The 16,182-nt window shown below is 45.8% G+C and overlaps 1 protein-coding gene across 2 annotated transcripts in view; it reads right to left on the bottom strand.

Moving 5' to 3' along the window:
* The window catches only part of PTDSS2 (phosphatidylserine synthase 2), a 30,053-nt gene that overhangs the window by 12,993 nt on the left and 878 nt on the right, over positions 1-16,182 (bottom strand). The window contains exons 1-3 of one of the 2 annotated variants that reach the window (XM_063397864.1): positions 15,601-15,798; positions 8,645-8,746; positions 3,877-3,959 (exon numbers count right to left, since the gene is read on the bottom strand). In XM_063397864.1, the coding sequence (XP_063253934.1) occupies positions 3,877-3,959; positions 8,645-8,746; positions 15,601-15,611 (196 nt within the window). In that variant the 5' untranslated portion in view covers positions 15,612-15,798. Of the gene's footprint in view, positions 1-3,876; positions 3,960-8,644; positions 8,747-15,600; positions 15,799-16,182 lie in introns of those variants that run through there. The other variant, XM_063397863.1, reaches the window with a different exon arrangement.

Genomic DNA, 16,182 nt, shown 5'->3' with positions numbered 1-16,182 from the left:
TGTGTGATTACAGAGCTGGGCACACCCCAGTGACACCTGAATCCAAAGGGTGCCCAAATTACAGGGGCTGCACACTTCCAGCTTTCCTGATAGGCTCAGCCCTTGGGTCACAGGCCATCCTGGATAGAGGTTTTGTTCTCCACGGGCTCATCCATGCCCCTGATCTCTCCCAGAGCCTGGCTGTTGTTCCATGCAGTGACTTCTGGGCTCTGACCTCCCTCAGGGTTCTGTTTCCTGTCCTGAGAGGGTGATGGAGAGCCAGGGGGGGTACACACACAGCTCCAGCAGTTTTCCCTCCCCAGATCCAAAGATTCCACACAAGGGAATTCAGGAAAACTTGACACATTCTGGGTGGATACTGAAATTCCAAAAATGTCACACACCACTCCTGGGATGAGACCTGCCTTCAGGTGCTTCCTGGTTATAAACTGAGTTTTCCTTCCTCAGGTCCATGGGGATGATGGGGAGGAATCCCAACAGGGTTTGCCAAGAAACCAAGACCCTCAGGCCTGACTTGGGAATCTCTCTCTGTTAATTCCAAGGCAATGTAGGCACTTTGATGTTCAAAGCAGGGCCAGGCATAAATTACACAAGAATGAAACAGAGTTATCAGCTCAGAACCCCAGATCAACTCCCCGTGGAGCTCCTCAGGAGATGTTTTCTCCCAAAACATGTCTTTAACCAGTTCAGCCTCAAGGAGAAAATAAATTAAAAAAAAAAAAAAAAAAAAAAAAAAAAAAAAAAAAAACAAACCCCACACCAAAAAAACACACCGAACAGCAAAGAAACAAAAAGAATCAAAACCAAAAATACCAACAAACTCCATGAATTTTTAAAAGCATTATCTGACACCATCATTAAAAGAGGCCACAATGTGGAAGGAGGGACCTTTCTGCAGCAAAGCTGCTAAATTAATTTCATCACCTATTTTACACTTCTGGGAAATAAAAAAGAAAAAGGGAAAATAAAAAAGGCAGGTATGGCCTGGAGACCAGCAGTTCAGAGCTCTGTCACAGCTTTCACTCCCTTGTCTTTCCAGAATGCAGCTTAGGAAAAACAAAACAGAAAAAATAAAAACCCAAAAGCTCCATTGGTTACAGGATTATCTAAAAGAGAGGAGCCTCTTCCCAAACTGGCACCACGTTCAAGCCCGCAGGGAGAAAAATTAACCTTTCACCACCAGACTTCTCCCACCTTTAAATGTCATTGCCAGACACCTAAAAATGCTGTTTTTTCTATCCCATAAACCTCCTACCAGAGATTTTACACTGCTCACAGTCAGTAATGTGACAGACTGGTCCTGAAATTGATGCAGACACAGAAAGCAGAGAAATCTAAATCCTTGTCTGAGCTTTTATTCCCCTCTATACACAGGGCTGTGGCAGCAGGCTCAGTGAAAGCTTATTAAAAATTGAGATCTGATTCTGATTTAGTGCTGTGGTTTCCCCCCAGCTCACAGAGGTCCCGAACACACTCAGTACTTGCACCCCAAACATTTTCAAGGCTGTACAAACACTGTTCTCGCTCCTCCTGGGGCAGGCTCAGCTTTAGCTGCAAGGTTGTTTTTGGCAAATCTCCAATACTTGTTTTCCTTTAATTCACTTGCCATTTTGCCTCCCTCCAATCAGGGCTTTCCTCCTGAGTAAGGAGGTCTCTACTAATCATTGACACACCTGATAACACAGTGATTCCTGTGATCAAACATTAAACCGCTGCCTTGCAGGGATTTGGGAACAGGGCACGAACATCCCAGAAAGCTAAATCCAACCAATCTCTTCCCCTACTTCTGCCCAGAGTTTGGTCTACCCTGCCTGAGGGGCTAAACGAGTAAAAAATACAAAAATCTGTGTTGTTTGCTCAAGGAAAACACTTGTCCTGCAGCTGCTCCTTCCAGTGTCACCAGTGGTGCCCTTGCCTGGTCCCTGCCTGAACATTCCCAGCTATCCCAGCCCTCAATCCCACAGGTTACTCCAGACCCTCACAAGTTACTCCCTGAACAGCCTGTCCTGTCACACACCATGTATTAAATCAAAATAACTCCTGGCAAAGGCTGGGAATATTAAAAGCTGCTTCTCAAGGCATTAGTAACTGTCATGGAAAATTTCTTTGGAATGACAGTGTGGATGTGTTATCTTGACAGAGGCAATAAAGCATCCCTGGGCTCCTACAACACCAGGCTCCAGTAAAGGAGCTGGCAGGGAGAAGGAAGAGTCTCTCTGATCTGCAAATCCTAAGGAGACAGACTACTGATGCTGACCATATCCAGGATTAATTCTACCAGGAAATGCCCCCCAAATTTGGCTGTTCACCCACCAATAAATATATAGACCCTCAGAGTTTAAGATCTCCTGCACTGTACTGGTCCCTGGGGCTAAAGCAGTGCTTGCCCTTTGCCTGAAGGTTTGGTTGGAACCAAAGCCAGTGGAAAATGGGATAAAAGCAGGGCAAGTTGGTGAAGTCTTGCCTGAAAGTCACACCTACTTATTTCCAGGACAATCCTACATTTTTGCATTATAGGGAGGCAGCTGGTGTCTGTCCATGCAGCAGATTATTAAGCTGGAGAAAACAGGGGCTTGTGTGGAATCAGTAGAGAAATGGCAAAGCTGGATGAGCCCCTGGCTAAAGCTGGGAATGCTCAGAAGGTGGCCAAAAAAAGAAATAAAGCCACCAGTCTGGACAGGTGCCACTAAGGTGGTGGCTGGGATCAGTTTCCTTAATGGCCTTAAGGAAAAGTAGGTTAATGACACACAGCAGGAGCAGCAGGGAAGGCAGGGACAGCAGAGATGATCCCAAGGGACTGGAGTGACAGAGGAGCTCCTAACACAGCTCCACACTCTGGAACCAGGAATTTGGGAAGTATCACATTATCACAAAAATCCCCAAAATAAGCCTGCAGCTCTGGAGAGGACTTTCTGAAAGCAGAAAGTTCAAAACAAGGCCAAAATGTTACGGGGAAATGTTAAATTGAGGGCAAGACTGAAACTTCCCTGCTTTGTTCTAGGGAATAAAACCAGCCCAGACAAACCCCCAAAACCTGGGGTCACCCAAGTGTCACTGGTGTCCTCAAAAAAAGCAACTGATTTTACAGAAAGAATCACAATTAACTGGAACAGAAGGAAGGATTAACACCTTCTATTTAATAAGAAAGGCAAATTTACTAAACCCCCAGGTTGGCAGAGGTTTGCTGAGGGCACTGCTCTGGAACCACGCCTGCTTTGGCTGAGGGTTGTGGGGTGGCTGCTGGGTTAAATTTCTGGCATAAACCCCAGCTTTATTTGGCTATAGGAGAGTTAAATGCATTCATGAATATTATTTAAGCCTATATGAATTCCCGTGATTCTTTCTCTTTCAATGATTCACATCTAAAAATAGGCAAAAGATCAAAACCATTCAAATATTTTCGTGTTTCTCCTGCTATTACATTACCTGGAAGAGGTTTATGTTGTGCTTTCAAATGCTTTCAAGACTTCCAGTCTTACAAGAAACCTTTAAAATCATAATCAAGGGCCTCTATCTGCTGTGGAAAATGGACATGAAGCTAAGGAAGTGCTCCAGCACTGGATATATGGTCACAAAGAGAAGAAAAAACTGAGGATAATCAGGGGAAGTTCAGGTTTAAGAACCTGGCAGTTCTCACAGAGCTTTTTACCAACAACAGGAAGCCAAACCAGGGAGATCCAAACAGATCTCCAGGCTCCATGGAAGCCCAGCAGGATGGTTTATGGAGGAGCCTCCACGACAAGTGTGCAGTGCTGAGGCACCTGTGATTACTGAAATTACAACTTACCTGCTCTCCGGGCAACACAAACATTTACCTTCCTCACACACCAGGCAGCTCCTCAGGACTATTTGGGTGAACCCAGCAAGGTGAATTACCTGGGTGAGGTCTTGAGAATGGTCCATCTTTAGCTTGTGTCACCCCGAAACACAAGAAAACCAAAATACTGGCGACGATTCCTCTGGAAGGAAAAACAGAACACCCTGGTTTATTGCCTCATCCTCCTCCTGAGACTGCAAATTAGGTTCTTTGATGTGAGAAATGTCTGGCCAATGTTTTTCAACTGATGAATGTGTCCATCTTAAATGGATCCAGACACCATCCAGAAAAAACAACCAAAAAAAAAGGCTGAGGATCACAGCAAGTCAAACATTTCCCTGTGTCTGGGAGCAGCTTTTATTCCCTGGCTCACAAAGAACACAGGATTTAGCAGTGAGACAGCCCTCACTGCTCCACTAGATTTCCATGGAATTCAAAAAGGAGTTGTCAGACTTGTCACCACTCCAAAACAGCTTCTTAACCAACTAAAGACAAGCAGGAGCTTTCCAGACCACACCAGCACTGCTGCTATTTCAAGAGCTGGAACCATAACACAGAGCCTAAGGAAAATAACAGAGATTTTAAATAAAAATAAATTATCAGACCAGAAGCCCAAATATACCAAAGACCTACGACCCTGGGCATGTTCTTTTAGTTTTAATGGATTTAAATGGCATAAAGCAATCCAAAAATGCTCTTTTTACTGCACCTCAACTCCCACGGGATCCTGCTTGCTGTCTCATATCACCTGCTTAAGAGCTGGCTGAAAGGATGGACAAGCTGGGAAAGAGCTCATTTCATGTTTGCAGAAAATGATGCAACCCCTGACTGCAAATAAAATGGCTCAGTCTGCAGAAGTCACACAAAATACCCAGTAATTTTGCTGCCAGAGAGAAAATGTTACAAACCAGAAGCAACAGGAGACTGTTCGTGCTTTAAACATGTCAAAAATGCTTTCAAAATAGAAGAATAAAGAATTTACAAAAATAATTTTGTAACATTCACCTCTGAATATAAATGTTTGTGCTTCCTGAAAATAAAAATGGGGTTTAGTTAACAGATATAACTCAGTAATTTTGCTGGCTTTAAACACTGGGAAGCACACCAGAATTAGGTGCTGAATGGATCTGTGAACAGACGGTTCCATGGGGATTTCCAAAGATCTGGAGGACAAAACCCTTTCAGCTGACCTCCAATAATGAGAATATTCCACATTTTGAGGCCTGGTTGCATCTGGAAGCTCCAGTCCTGTGTGGTGTGACAACCCCACCCCAGCTCAGCCATGAACTGAGGGGTCCAGACCACTGCAATGGGCTTGGGAGGGTTGTCTTCCCAAAGCTGGAATTCAAATCCTGGACCCAAATCATTACAGGAGCTCAGCTGTGCTCCTTCCTCTAAAACCTACTCTCTGCCCAAGAGCAGCTGTGCTGAAATATGCTGGGGATCCAGATACATTCATTTACTTCAATTTCACCACAGGAAGTTTGGAAGCAAATCACAAATTTGCATAAATAACCACACCAGCTCATTTTTTTTCCCTCAGTGGTAATGAAATTCTCCCTTTTATCATCATTAATCTACCTCCTTAGGAAGCTTCCAATGCCTAAGCAGTCTGGCCTGAGGTAGGAATGCTCCAGCACCTGAGAGGGGTTCTCCTCTCCTCACCTGGCTGGACACAGATTTTGGATGGAAGCCAATGGATCTTCCTGAGCAGCAAATCAGGAAGGCATAAAATAGCAAAATGTGCCCACAGAAATCATTTTAGCACTTAACCAAATAAAAAAAAAAAGAGGGGGGAGAGCCTGGCAGCAGCTCCACCAGCACAAACAAACTCTTGTTTGTGCTGAGAGTCGTTTCACACAGGACAATGAGGAGCTGTGTATAGCCCTTTGTCCTGGGACTCAAGGAGCCAGCTCCCACTCCCTGTCCCTTAGCGGCCTGGATCCATGCTGGTACAACCCCCTCGGGGTGCCACAAGCCCTGGCAGAGGGCTCTGGCCTCCTGTTGCCTCCATTTCCCTGTGGCTGCTCAGCCACAGCAGCACGAGATCAGCATGCAAACCCACACATCCCTGGATCTGTCCCCACGGAAAGCAGGGATTGCCAAGAGCTGTGTGAAAAAGCACCTCAGGAGAGACATTTCCCAGCTGGAAATTGAATGCACAATCCTGAAACACACCGGTGTTTTTAAACCGTATGTGTTTTCATGGAAAAAAAAACCACCTTTTTTTCCCTAAGACACCCTCCTCAGCATTCCAAATATTTGGCAGCGGTGGATTTCTTGCATGGCATGCAGTGGAGATGCTCAGGGTTTGTTTGGCTACACTGAGAGCTGGAGTTCAGTCCAGGCTGAACAGAGGAGAATGTCACAGCTGTCAGTCAGGATGAGCTATTCCATGCCTGGAAGAACTGTGGGAATAAAGTTCCCATGGATCAGACAGGTTCACAGCACAGTCTCTCCTTCCCTAACAAAGGAAATGTTCCACTGTTCTTACACCGGGGGCACGTTGATCCCAATGAACTCTTACTACATTTACATGTAAAAGGCTTCTGCAACCCTATCTTTAACAAAAAAACCCCAAACAACCCTCCTTTAACTGTTTCATTGCCCTGCCCTGTTGCAGGACAGAAAAAGTCCTGCAATAGATGCAAACACCCATCTCAACCACAGAGACCACACCCCGTGAGCTCAGAGGTTCCTGCTCTCACTCGGGTCTTGTCCATCACTTCTCCTGTGAGTGATTCCACGAATCCACTTCTGAATACACTCAGTACCTGCACCCCAAATGTTTTCAAGGCTGTACAAACACTGTCCTCTCTTCTCCTGGGTCAGGCTCGTCTTTAGCTGTAAGGTTATTTTTGCTCCTGCCAGTGACCAGATGGAGCATTTTTACAGGGTGACATAATCCTGATTTTATATGGGGGCATCCCATGACTCCAGTCCGGGAAACACAGAGCCAGCAAATTGGGGAAGTTCACCTCAATTTACTGCTCTGAGTACCTACTGCAGCTCACAAGGGCACCTCAGCCAAGACACAGAAACAAAGGAGGCTGGAGCCTTGGGAAGTGTGTATTTAGGCTTTGCACCTAGCCCAGACACTGGTCCACTGTCAGTGTGCAGAAGGTGGAAATAAAACCCCATGACAGCTCCAGACTGTGCTCCCTGGTGACAAAACCCCTCCTGGTCATTAGGCACCAAGTGTTCCCGAGGAATACCGGCACACAGGGACAGCCTCGTGCTGGATGGGCTTGGAATCACATTACAACACAGCTCCACACTCTAGGACTGACAAAGGTCTCCGGGCAGGACAAGGGATTTGAAATTATGGAAGCAAAAATACAAAACCTGGGATGATTTGGCCTATGGATAGACTGATGCACACTGCGCCTATCTCATCCTGCTCTGAAATGCCTCCTTTTGTTCAGAGATACATGAAACCTGGAAAAATTGGAAGATCCTGTCCAAGCCTCAGGATGCTGCTGTTCAAGGATTTTTTTTTTGTGCCAAGACCTTGCAGAGCTGCAGGAGTGAGCAAAGCCCATTTGCTGCCCCTTCCCTGGCATGATGCTGTAAATTGATTTTAACAACTGGGGACTGGATAAGCAGACAACAACTCGTGTTTCCTGAGAGAAAGATCCACCTGCTGACTAATCTTCCCTGGGTTTGTTTTGATTAAGGCAGTCGAGGCTCTAAGCTCAATAATAAGATATTCCACTGAGTCACCTTAGCTCTGTATTACTCCCTAAGGATGTGTCACCACTTCTCTTTCAGCTTTTCCCCTTCCCAATTCTGAGTGGCCATTCCAGGCCACACCACGCCTCCAGCCTGGCCTGCTTCATTATGACTGGGAATAAAACAGCATTTGTTCACACAGGAACCTGCCAGAACCTTTCCCAGCTCCAGACACCTTCCAGCTTGTCCCATGTCACCGCCACGTGTGAAATCCCAGCTCTCAGTGGGGCACAGTGTGAATTCCATTATCCCCAGGCACTGTGTAGCTGCCAGAACAACAGCCAAGATTATCTCAGGAAATACCCCAATTCCTGTATCTCCAGGACAATGGATACTACATCCTGAGTCACCTCAGAAATGTACAAAAACAGGAAAAAAAAAACCCTCAACAGCAAGGAGAAAAATTTCATTAAAGAAATCAGACTGGTAGAAAAAAATATTTTCTTGCTTCTAGCAATGATGCTTTGCAGCATATTTTTAAAACATACTTAGGTTTTTAAAACACTGCTTTCCTACCTCCTTTTTCTTCCCTGTTGTATTTTAGAAAGAAAGAAATTCAACCATATTGAATCAGTTTAAATTACAGTAGGAATTGACCAGACATATAAGATTCATTCTTATTTCCCCAGAGCTTTCCTCTGGGCTACACGTTCTCACAGCAATTTTCAACAACAAACAAGGATTTGTACTGAAATCTCGAACAGAATTTTACAGAAAACACTTGAGCCAGAAAAATTTAGACACAGCTCCCAGCATTTTGAAGTGATGGTTATTTTAAGGAAAGGTTATTTTTAAGAAAAGGCTGTTTTAAGAAACAGAGGCAGAACCCTTGCCAAAGAAACCCAGCCAGGAGGCTTTAGCAAGCTTTTTCTGTTTTGCTTTAAATCACAGCACAGAGCAGCCACAAGCCTGACAGTGACACTAAACTGATTAGAAATTGCATTCAGTGATCAGCATGAGAGAAGCTTACAGACTTATGACTGGTTTTGTAACTTCCTAAGGGAACAGGCACTTCCACAGGGGAGTGCAGGGGTCACTGGAGGTCCCTTCTCCAAAACACACCTGGGAATATTCAGGTATTCCTCAGATATTCACCTCTTTGTGTTGTAGGCTGTGTCCTGGGGAGTCTCTTCCAGCAGGGTTACGTAGCCCAGCGCACATGTGAGGATGAACAGGACTGTCAGGGTATGAGCTCTCCTGAAATTCAGAACAGAGAAAACTGACATGAAAAAGCAGCAAAACTCACATCTCCCCCCGACACTGCAGCCTCAGGAGGCCAAAGCCACAGCCAGCAGTCAGGAATATTGAGGTTTTCTGGATTGCAGAGCACAGAGAGCAGAGAACAGAAGAGAGGCACTGCATGTGATCAGCAGCAGCTCGGAAAAAACCAGCAGCCAGTGCAAACAGCCGGATCTAAACAGCTCCAGGTCTCCCCCCAGGTTTGGCAGGTCCACACCTGACAGTGCTGCTCCATTTCACAGCCTACTAATCCAAATTGCAGCTGAGGGAACAGGCCCTCAAGAGCAACCAAAGAGAATTCACTCCAGACACAGGAATTACACAAGAAAAACTAGTCATTAATTTTTATTTTTCTTTAATCTCTAAAGGACAACAGCTGCTGTTGTAAGAACTCTGATGCCATCTCAAGATGCTGGATTTCCAGGAATATTCCTACAGCTCCAGTGCACTTAGCACAAGGGGTTTCTGTGAGAACAGCCATGTCAGCAAAGCTGGGTGGCTGTTCCATAGCAGCAAAACATCCCCAGAGGTTTATATGGATTTTGGTGAAGCACTCAGGGAGAAATTCTTCTGGCACAGGTTGCCCAGAGAGACTGTGGCTGCCTTATCCCTGGAAGTGTCCAAGGACTGAGTTTAGAGCAACCTGGGCCAATGGAAGGAGTCCCTGCCCTTGGGACTGGATGAATTTCCAGGTCCCTCCAGTCCAAACCATTCCAGGATTCTGTGATTCTGTGCAAGGAGAGTGAACAGAGCACACCCAGCCATTGGTGACACCCACACCCTACACCCACTGATCACCACACAGAGAATATTCTTACAATGGCTGCATCTTTTCTTACTTCAAGTTGAAAATTCCTTTCCTAATGAGAAGCCACTTATTGTTTTCATTGGAAAACTCCTCTGGCCCCAGCTGGGAAGCACAGGAACTCTGTCCATGTAAGGCCAAAGGACACGCCATGAGTTTTGGTTTAGAGGACAAAATCCCTTAACACAAACTAGTAAAACAAACCACGTATAAAGAGGAAGATTAGGGAGGAGAAAACTTGTAAAAGAAAGTGTCTGTATGTGACACATTTGGCTCTATTTCCATTTTCTTTATATATTCTTTTGTAACAGCAGCTCATACTCCATCTCCATGTGATGCCAAGGTTTGTAAATTCAGGTTGCCTGTGCATAATAAACCTCAGAATTTCCAAACCATCCACTGACTCACCTTGAAACAATCCTGCAGTAACCCACCTGAAACTGCTCTGAAAGTCAAAGAAGGGGCACTACTGAATGAAAATCCCATCCTACTCCAAACCCCACATACTCCACAGCATCCCTGCAATCCACTGAGAACACATGCAATACCTCATAAGCAGACACAATCCTCTTCTGTCCCTGCCAGAACAGAGTTTGGCATTGAGGGCTCTCCTTCCTCGTGGTCCCGAGGACAGGGACCACCAGCTCCAGGAGAAGAACACGAGGAGCCACAAGTACTTCCACAATTAGCCAGGAATCGGTGCGCCAAAACCCAGGGAAAAGCTTGGGAGCCACGAGCTCCTGCTCGGCAGCTGCATCTTCCCAGGTGCCAGGAAAGGTGATTCAGCCATCAGTGCTCACGTGGGGCCTGCCCTGGATCCTGCAGGAGCTGGAGAGCTAAACCCCAGCCTCTCCCAGCAGGGAGGACAGCAGACACAGAACCCCTGCTCCAACCACACCACGCTCCCGCTCGCTGCATTTACACGTGGATATGATGAACGGATACGATGGTGAACATCAAAAAAGGTTACAGGAACTCCAGGCTAATTTGGTATCTCATGCCTTGTTTTGTTGTTTGGCTTTGAAACTTATTATTGTATTGTTATATGGTTGTAGAGTTACAGATGTTACGTATTATATATAATTGTTACAACATTGTTGATTTTTGAAGAGGCTACCAAAACAAATCTAGGAATCCCACCTCACCCTTTCACCACCTGAACACCCACACCAAGTCAGCTGCTTTTTCAATGTACTCAGATCCTATAAACTGCCAAAAAATCAGTTATTACACATAACTCCCTTGGACAAACACCTTGAGAAACCCCTCTACCAGCACAAGGATGACTCAGATGAGCTCCTCCCTGTGAGGATCTTGTCGGACAGTGAAGGGTTTCCCCATTCATCCCATTTCCCATTTATTTTTGGTGCCATAGCCACCAGCCTGAAACCCAACCAGCTGCCCTGTTTAAGGAGAAACAAGAGGCTGCCCTCTCATCACTTCCCCTGTGGCTCAGCTTTCATCTCCACATGCTGCCAGATTCCCTCCCAACAGGTTTTCAAGGTAAAGGTGCTTCCAGCACAGCGTGGATTCCAGGAGCTGGATTGAATGACTCTGGAGATGGGCTTGACTTCTTGAAAGAGCAAGCTGGCAGCTGTGAGCAATGACACAGCAATGAGAGAGAGCATAGCATCACACAAATCCACTTCAGAGAAGAAAAAAAGCCAGGAAATATGGATGTACACCATGTCTTCTTACAGCTCAGGAGTTTAAAAATAAAATAAAATTCCACAAAAAAGAGCAGCTCTCCTTAAAGAAGGGCTTGTCTGAGAAACCAGGATGAATTTAACGGCACAAGGGGATTGTTTTCATCTCCACACACACTTTAAAATAACACACCAGGGTAAGGCGAGCTAAGAACAAGCCAGCAAGGTAAGCAAGGCAGGAATTATATGGGAAGGCTTATGTTCTCCTGGCCTGCAGCCTGGGAGGCTGGAAAGAGCTAAGCTGGGAATCTTCCCCTTAAAATTACACACAGGAGTTTGGGCAACACACCCGAAGCAAAGGGGGTACAAACTGCAGCCAGATCTGGGAGGTTTCACATCAAAAACTCTGCAAAGCAGTGCCTGATGTACCTGAGCACAAAAATATCTAAAGCCAGGGAGAGAATTCACAACAAATCCCAAACTATTAAAAAGCTGGAATATTAAGTGGCTTATTTTTCTGCCTTTCTGCATCACACATTTGGCTCGTTCCCCACTTAAGCCCTGGGAGATTGACATGAAATAAATCAGGTTTGTTTTCACACAAGCCCTTGCCCTGCTAATTAAAACACCAAGTGAGAGCAAGTGAAGCTCTTCTGCACTGCAGATCACAGAAAAGTGGGATTTTTTCCTAGCTAATGGGATTAAGTTTGATCCCAACTTCTCTTTTTCATGCTAGGTCATTCTCCTGTCACATTGAGACGCTGCAGGTCTGTCAAGGAAATGACTACGAGCACTTTTATTTGCCAACTGAAGTCTATGACAGAAGTTATGTAAGGAAATAGTTTAAACATGTCATTTTTCGGGAGATTCTGGCAGATCCTTGGGTGATAAGGAGGGAGTAACACCCAGGAGCAGGCGGCCCATGGCCTCATTCAATCTCCCACAAATTAAAGTCAGCTTAAGCAGGGACCGCACCCTTGTTATCCATGCCTTGTTTGTCACCAGTGATGCAACAAACCCATTAAACATAATAACAATCACTGGAACACAATGCAAAGAATTTATTTATTAATATTTTGGCCATTCCTCTTAAGTGGAACAAAATTCCAAAGCAGAGCCAGTCCAGTTTGCCCCTTGGGTTAAAAAAAGTTGCATTAATTGTGGCTGCTGGTGAAAGGATCTGTCAGCAAACCCAATTAGTCCCATCAGTGACTTTTTCGTGATTTAATTCTTTATTCCAAATAATGGCAAATTAATTAAACCATTCCTGAAAGAGACTTTTAAATAGATGTCAAAGCTCTGTACCCTCCATAAATCAACACATTACCTGGGAATTCTATGAAAATATGGCAAATAGTACAACAAACCCTTTCCTCCAAAAGCAGCAGAGGGTTTCTATAAAGAATAAGATACAAGAAAATACAGCAAAAATTAATATTAACTTAAAACCAACCCCATCTGAAATAATAACTGTAATTAACAGGAAAAACGTTGGGGATAGATGGAGGGTTTGGAAAACTTCAAGTCGAACCCAACCACACAAATATCCCCATCAATTTTAAGTTGTAAGTTATGTTTTAAAATCTCTCTAAACTCTCAGAGTTAACAAAACAGTCCCTATTCTTAGAGCAGCTGCACATCTTCGGCAGCTCATCCCTGAAGTCACCCAACGCCGATTAAATTTCCGTACAGACTTGTGACACTCCAAAATAGCAACGTGCCTTTTCCTTGCCATCTCCTCAAAGAAGCCTAGGAACAGACCTCCAGAGACCCAGAACCACAGGTCAAGAGCAAAGCTTTGGCAAATGTGGGGTTTTCCTTCCAATCTGGGGGAAAGACCGAGTTCCCAAAGTTTCTGAAATTTCCATCAGTTCTGCAGAGCTCCCAAGCTCCACAAATGCCCTGTTTTGATTATTAAACATTTTTCTGCTTAAACCTATGGAAATGTGAGTCTCAGGAGTCAGTTTAGGGCAGCTCTACTGAGACAGGTGACAGGGAATTACAGGTAACACTCTGAGCACATTTTTCCCTATTGTCCTTAAAGCTTCAGGAATGCATTTACAAGAACAAAAGCAATATAGAGAACTGATACCAAGATGGGGCACTGAACTCTGACAGGCCTTCTCCACAAGGATATTCCTTCTGCACTTCCAGCTTACTTGGCAGAACGATGCAACCCCTTCCTTTAAGGAAAGGGCAATGCCATTCCCATAGCACAATTCTCAAGGCACGGGCCCTCTCATCCATGACCGGCTGGCAAACGTGGCTTAGTGAGATTGCACAAGGCCTAGATGTCCCTGCTCCCTGCCCTGCCCAGGGCATTCCCACAGGCTGGAAAACCATGGCAGGGTGACCCAGGACTGTGGAGCAATGTTCCTTTTCTCCAGCGCCGTGAATCCTGAGTGGGCAGCGTGGCTTGGCATGGCCCCATTAAAGCAGGGGAAAATCCCATGTTCAGCTCCCAGCAAATTCAAGGAACGCTGCCTTGGAAGTGCCACAGCCATCCCTCAGGAGAAGGCACAGAGAGCAGCTCCTGCCAACCTGCAGATACTCCATCTTCCTAATCTCTTCTCTGGATAAATCCCCTCTCTTCCTCCAGACCGCCCTTATCAAATCCCAGGTATTTCAGAGGTAAGAGCAATCTCCACAACGAATGGGTAAGGAATGTTTTGGGTTGAGCACCAATCCCTTCTTTCCAACACCAGCTGGTCTGCCCACACATATCCTCACTTCCCAGGCCATCTGGGAAGAGTCACAACACCGAGAGGAACACACCAGCAGGGACTGCCTCTTCCTCAGCTGCAAATTCCACACTTTTTTGCACAAAAAGGTGCAAGTAATTCCTACAAATGCTACCATTAGCCTATAGAGTCATTGCAATTCCCTTGTTTTTAGTTCTTTTCTTATTAATTTTAATGTCCTGAGCTCCACAGATCTCTGCTGGCACACCATGACCTCAGGAATTAATATCACATCCATGTGCTGGCAACATGAGATGATTAGTGTGAGAGATAAAACACACTAATAATCAAAAGGTGACATTAAAGCTAATGAAATCCAAATTAAAGTAAGGCTTTGAGAAAGCAATTAACCCAGAGAGTCACAATGTGGTGGCAAGAGCACATCTGGCACCTCCCAACACCCTCAAATCTAGACTGGATGGAAGTTTTCCTGGAAAATCTTCTTTGGTTAAAGACAGGATGTGAAATACCTACAGAAATTTTAGGAGAACATCATACACAATATCCGACTAAATGACCCCAGAACGAGCAGGGCTTTGTGTGAAAGCTCCTGCTGGAGGCACACAGACAAGAACAATCCAAGGTGCTGGAAAAAACAGGGAGCATGTTCCAGTGGCTTGCCAGGCAGGCCTAGCATTCCCAGCTTTCCGCTAGAAAATTAGTTCAGGGATGAATGATACAGAAACCACAGACCTGCCTCAGAAAGCTTCCTCCTGTTCCCTTTCCTTGGCATTTCCTAATGGCAAAGGGAGCTGCCAGGCTATGCTGATTGAGCAGGTTCCCACAAGGGAGTATTTTCCAGTTCCAAGTCATTTATATGGAGTAAGACCAGAGATATTAGCACAGAAGTGGTTTCCCGGAGCTCCTAACAGATTTTAAAGAGCCAGGAAGCCAGCTAGGAAGTTTCACCTTTCCCAAGGACCACATTTATAGCAGGAAAATCATCTCTGCAAATTAAACTACTCTTGGAATGATTTCTGTGTCCACAGATCCCAAGTCGTCTCATTTTCCCAAAAGGAGCGAGCCACATGAGTATCCCTATCCCAAACTCCTGAACTCCAAGGATAAGGTGCATTCCGTGTTTTTCCAAAGCCAGCCACTCTTAAAAGTTTCCCTTTCCTGTGGCCACCTCCACAGCACGAGAGGAGTCCCAAGGGTCACAGGAAGGAAACCATTCCTCTGGATAATCTTTATTCTTGGACGTGATAGGAACTGAGTCACTGCCAAAGGATACTCTAACGCATACAGGGCAAAAGTAACACCAGGAAAAACCTTGGGACTTTTCCAGATGTTTAAACTCCTGGCTGCTTGCACAAGCTACTAGGGAAAAGAAAATGGAATAAATAGGAAAGTTAAGGAACACACTTGTCCCCAGTGCCCTCCTGGAAGGGACCAGCTGACACAGAAAAGCTCCTGAGAGAACAAGGCACATCCAGATTTCCAAAGGAACAATCCACATGGCCACACTAACTAAATTACAGCGTTTATCCTGGGGTGACAGCCCCACCACAAAAAGTTGCCATGAGGCAAGATTCTACAGCAAAAATAGGTATTTTAAGGCTTCACAAAACAGCTGGCAAGAGCCACCTTAGAGAGGGCGTAAGGAAAGGACAGCTTTACCCATTTTCCATTTAAAGGTTGGCACCGGGATCCCGCGATTCGCTCAGCCTACATGTGCTGTGCCCGCCAGGAAAGGTCCTTTTGTCCCCGAGACCACAGCGTCCCTCGGCTACACCCTCAGGGCTCCGCAGGGATCCCGCCGGGATCCAGCTGCATCCCTGGGCTCCTCTGCAGCTTGCACCGGCAGGAATGTCACCTCCTTCGCCGGGATCAACACCCTCGGCTCCGCTGCTGCCCAGATTGGCAGGGTGAGAGCCAAGTGCCCTCCCCTCCCACTCCTCCACGCCAGGCTCCAGCCAAATCCCATCGCCCTCGGCTCGTATTCCAAGCGCGCGTCTTCAGCGCCAGCCTGGTTTTCTTCGTGCAAAGGAACGTGTGTTTAACGCGCAGAAAACACCTCTACCTACACACACGCGTGCTGCTGAGGGATTTATGGAACGACTCAGGCAAGGGCGGGATTTAGGAGCACTTTTACAGGTACGAACACAGCTCCTGCTGCAAGCACTGAATTTAACAGAAAGCTGATTTTCTCCGCTGGCCCAACACCTCCAGCCGTGGGTTTCTGCACCCGTTTTATGGACT

The sequence above is a fragment of the Prinia subflava genome, chromosome 5, assembly GCF_021018805.1.
Source record: "Prinia subflava isolate CZ2003 ecotype Zambia chromosome 5, Cam_Psub_1.2, whole genome shotgun sequence".
NCBI classification, from domain to species: Eukaryota; Metazoa; Chordata; class Aves; order Passeriformes; family Cisticolidae; genus Prinia; species Prinia subflava.
The sequence above is the reverse complement of the archived record's forward strand: the minus strand, read 5'-3'. Positions and strand labels throughout refer to the sequence as shown.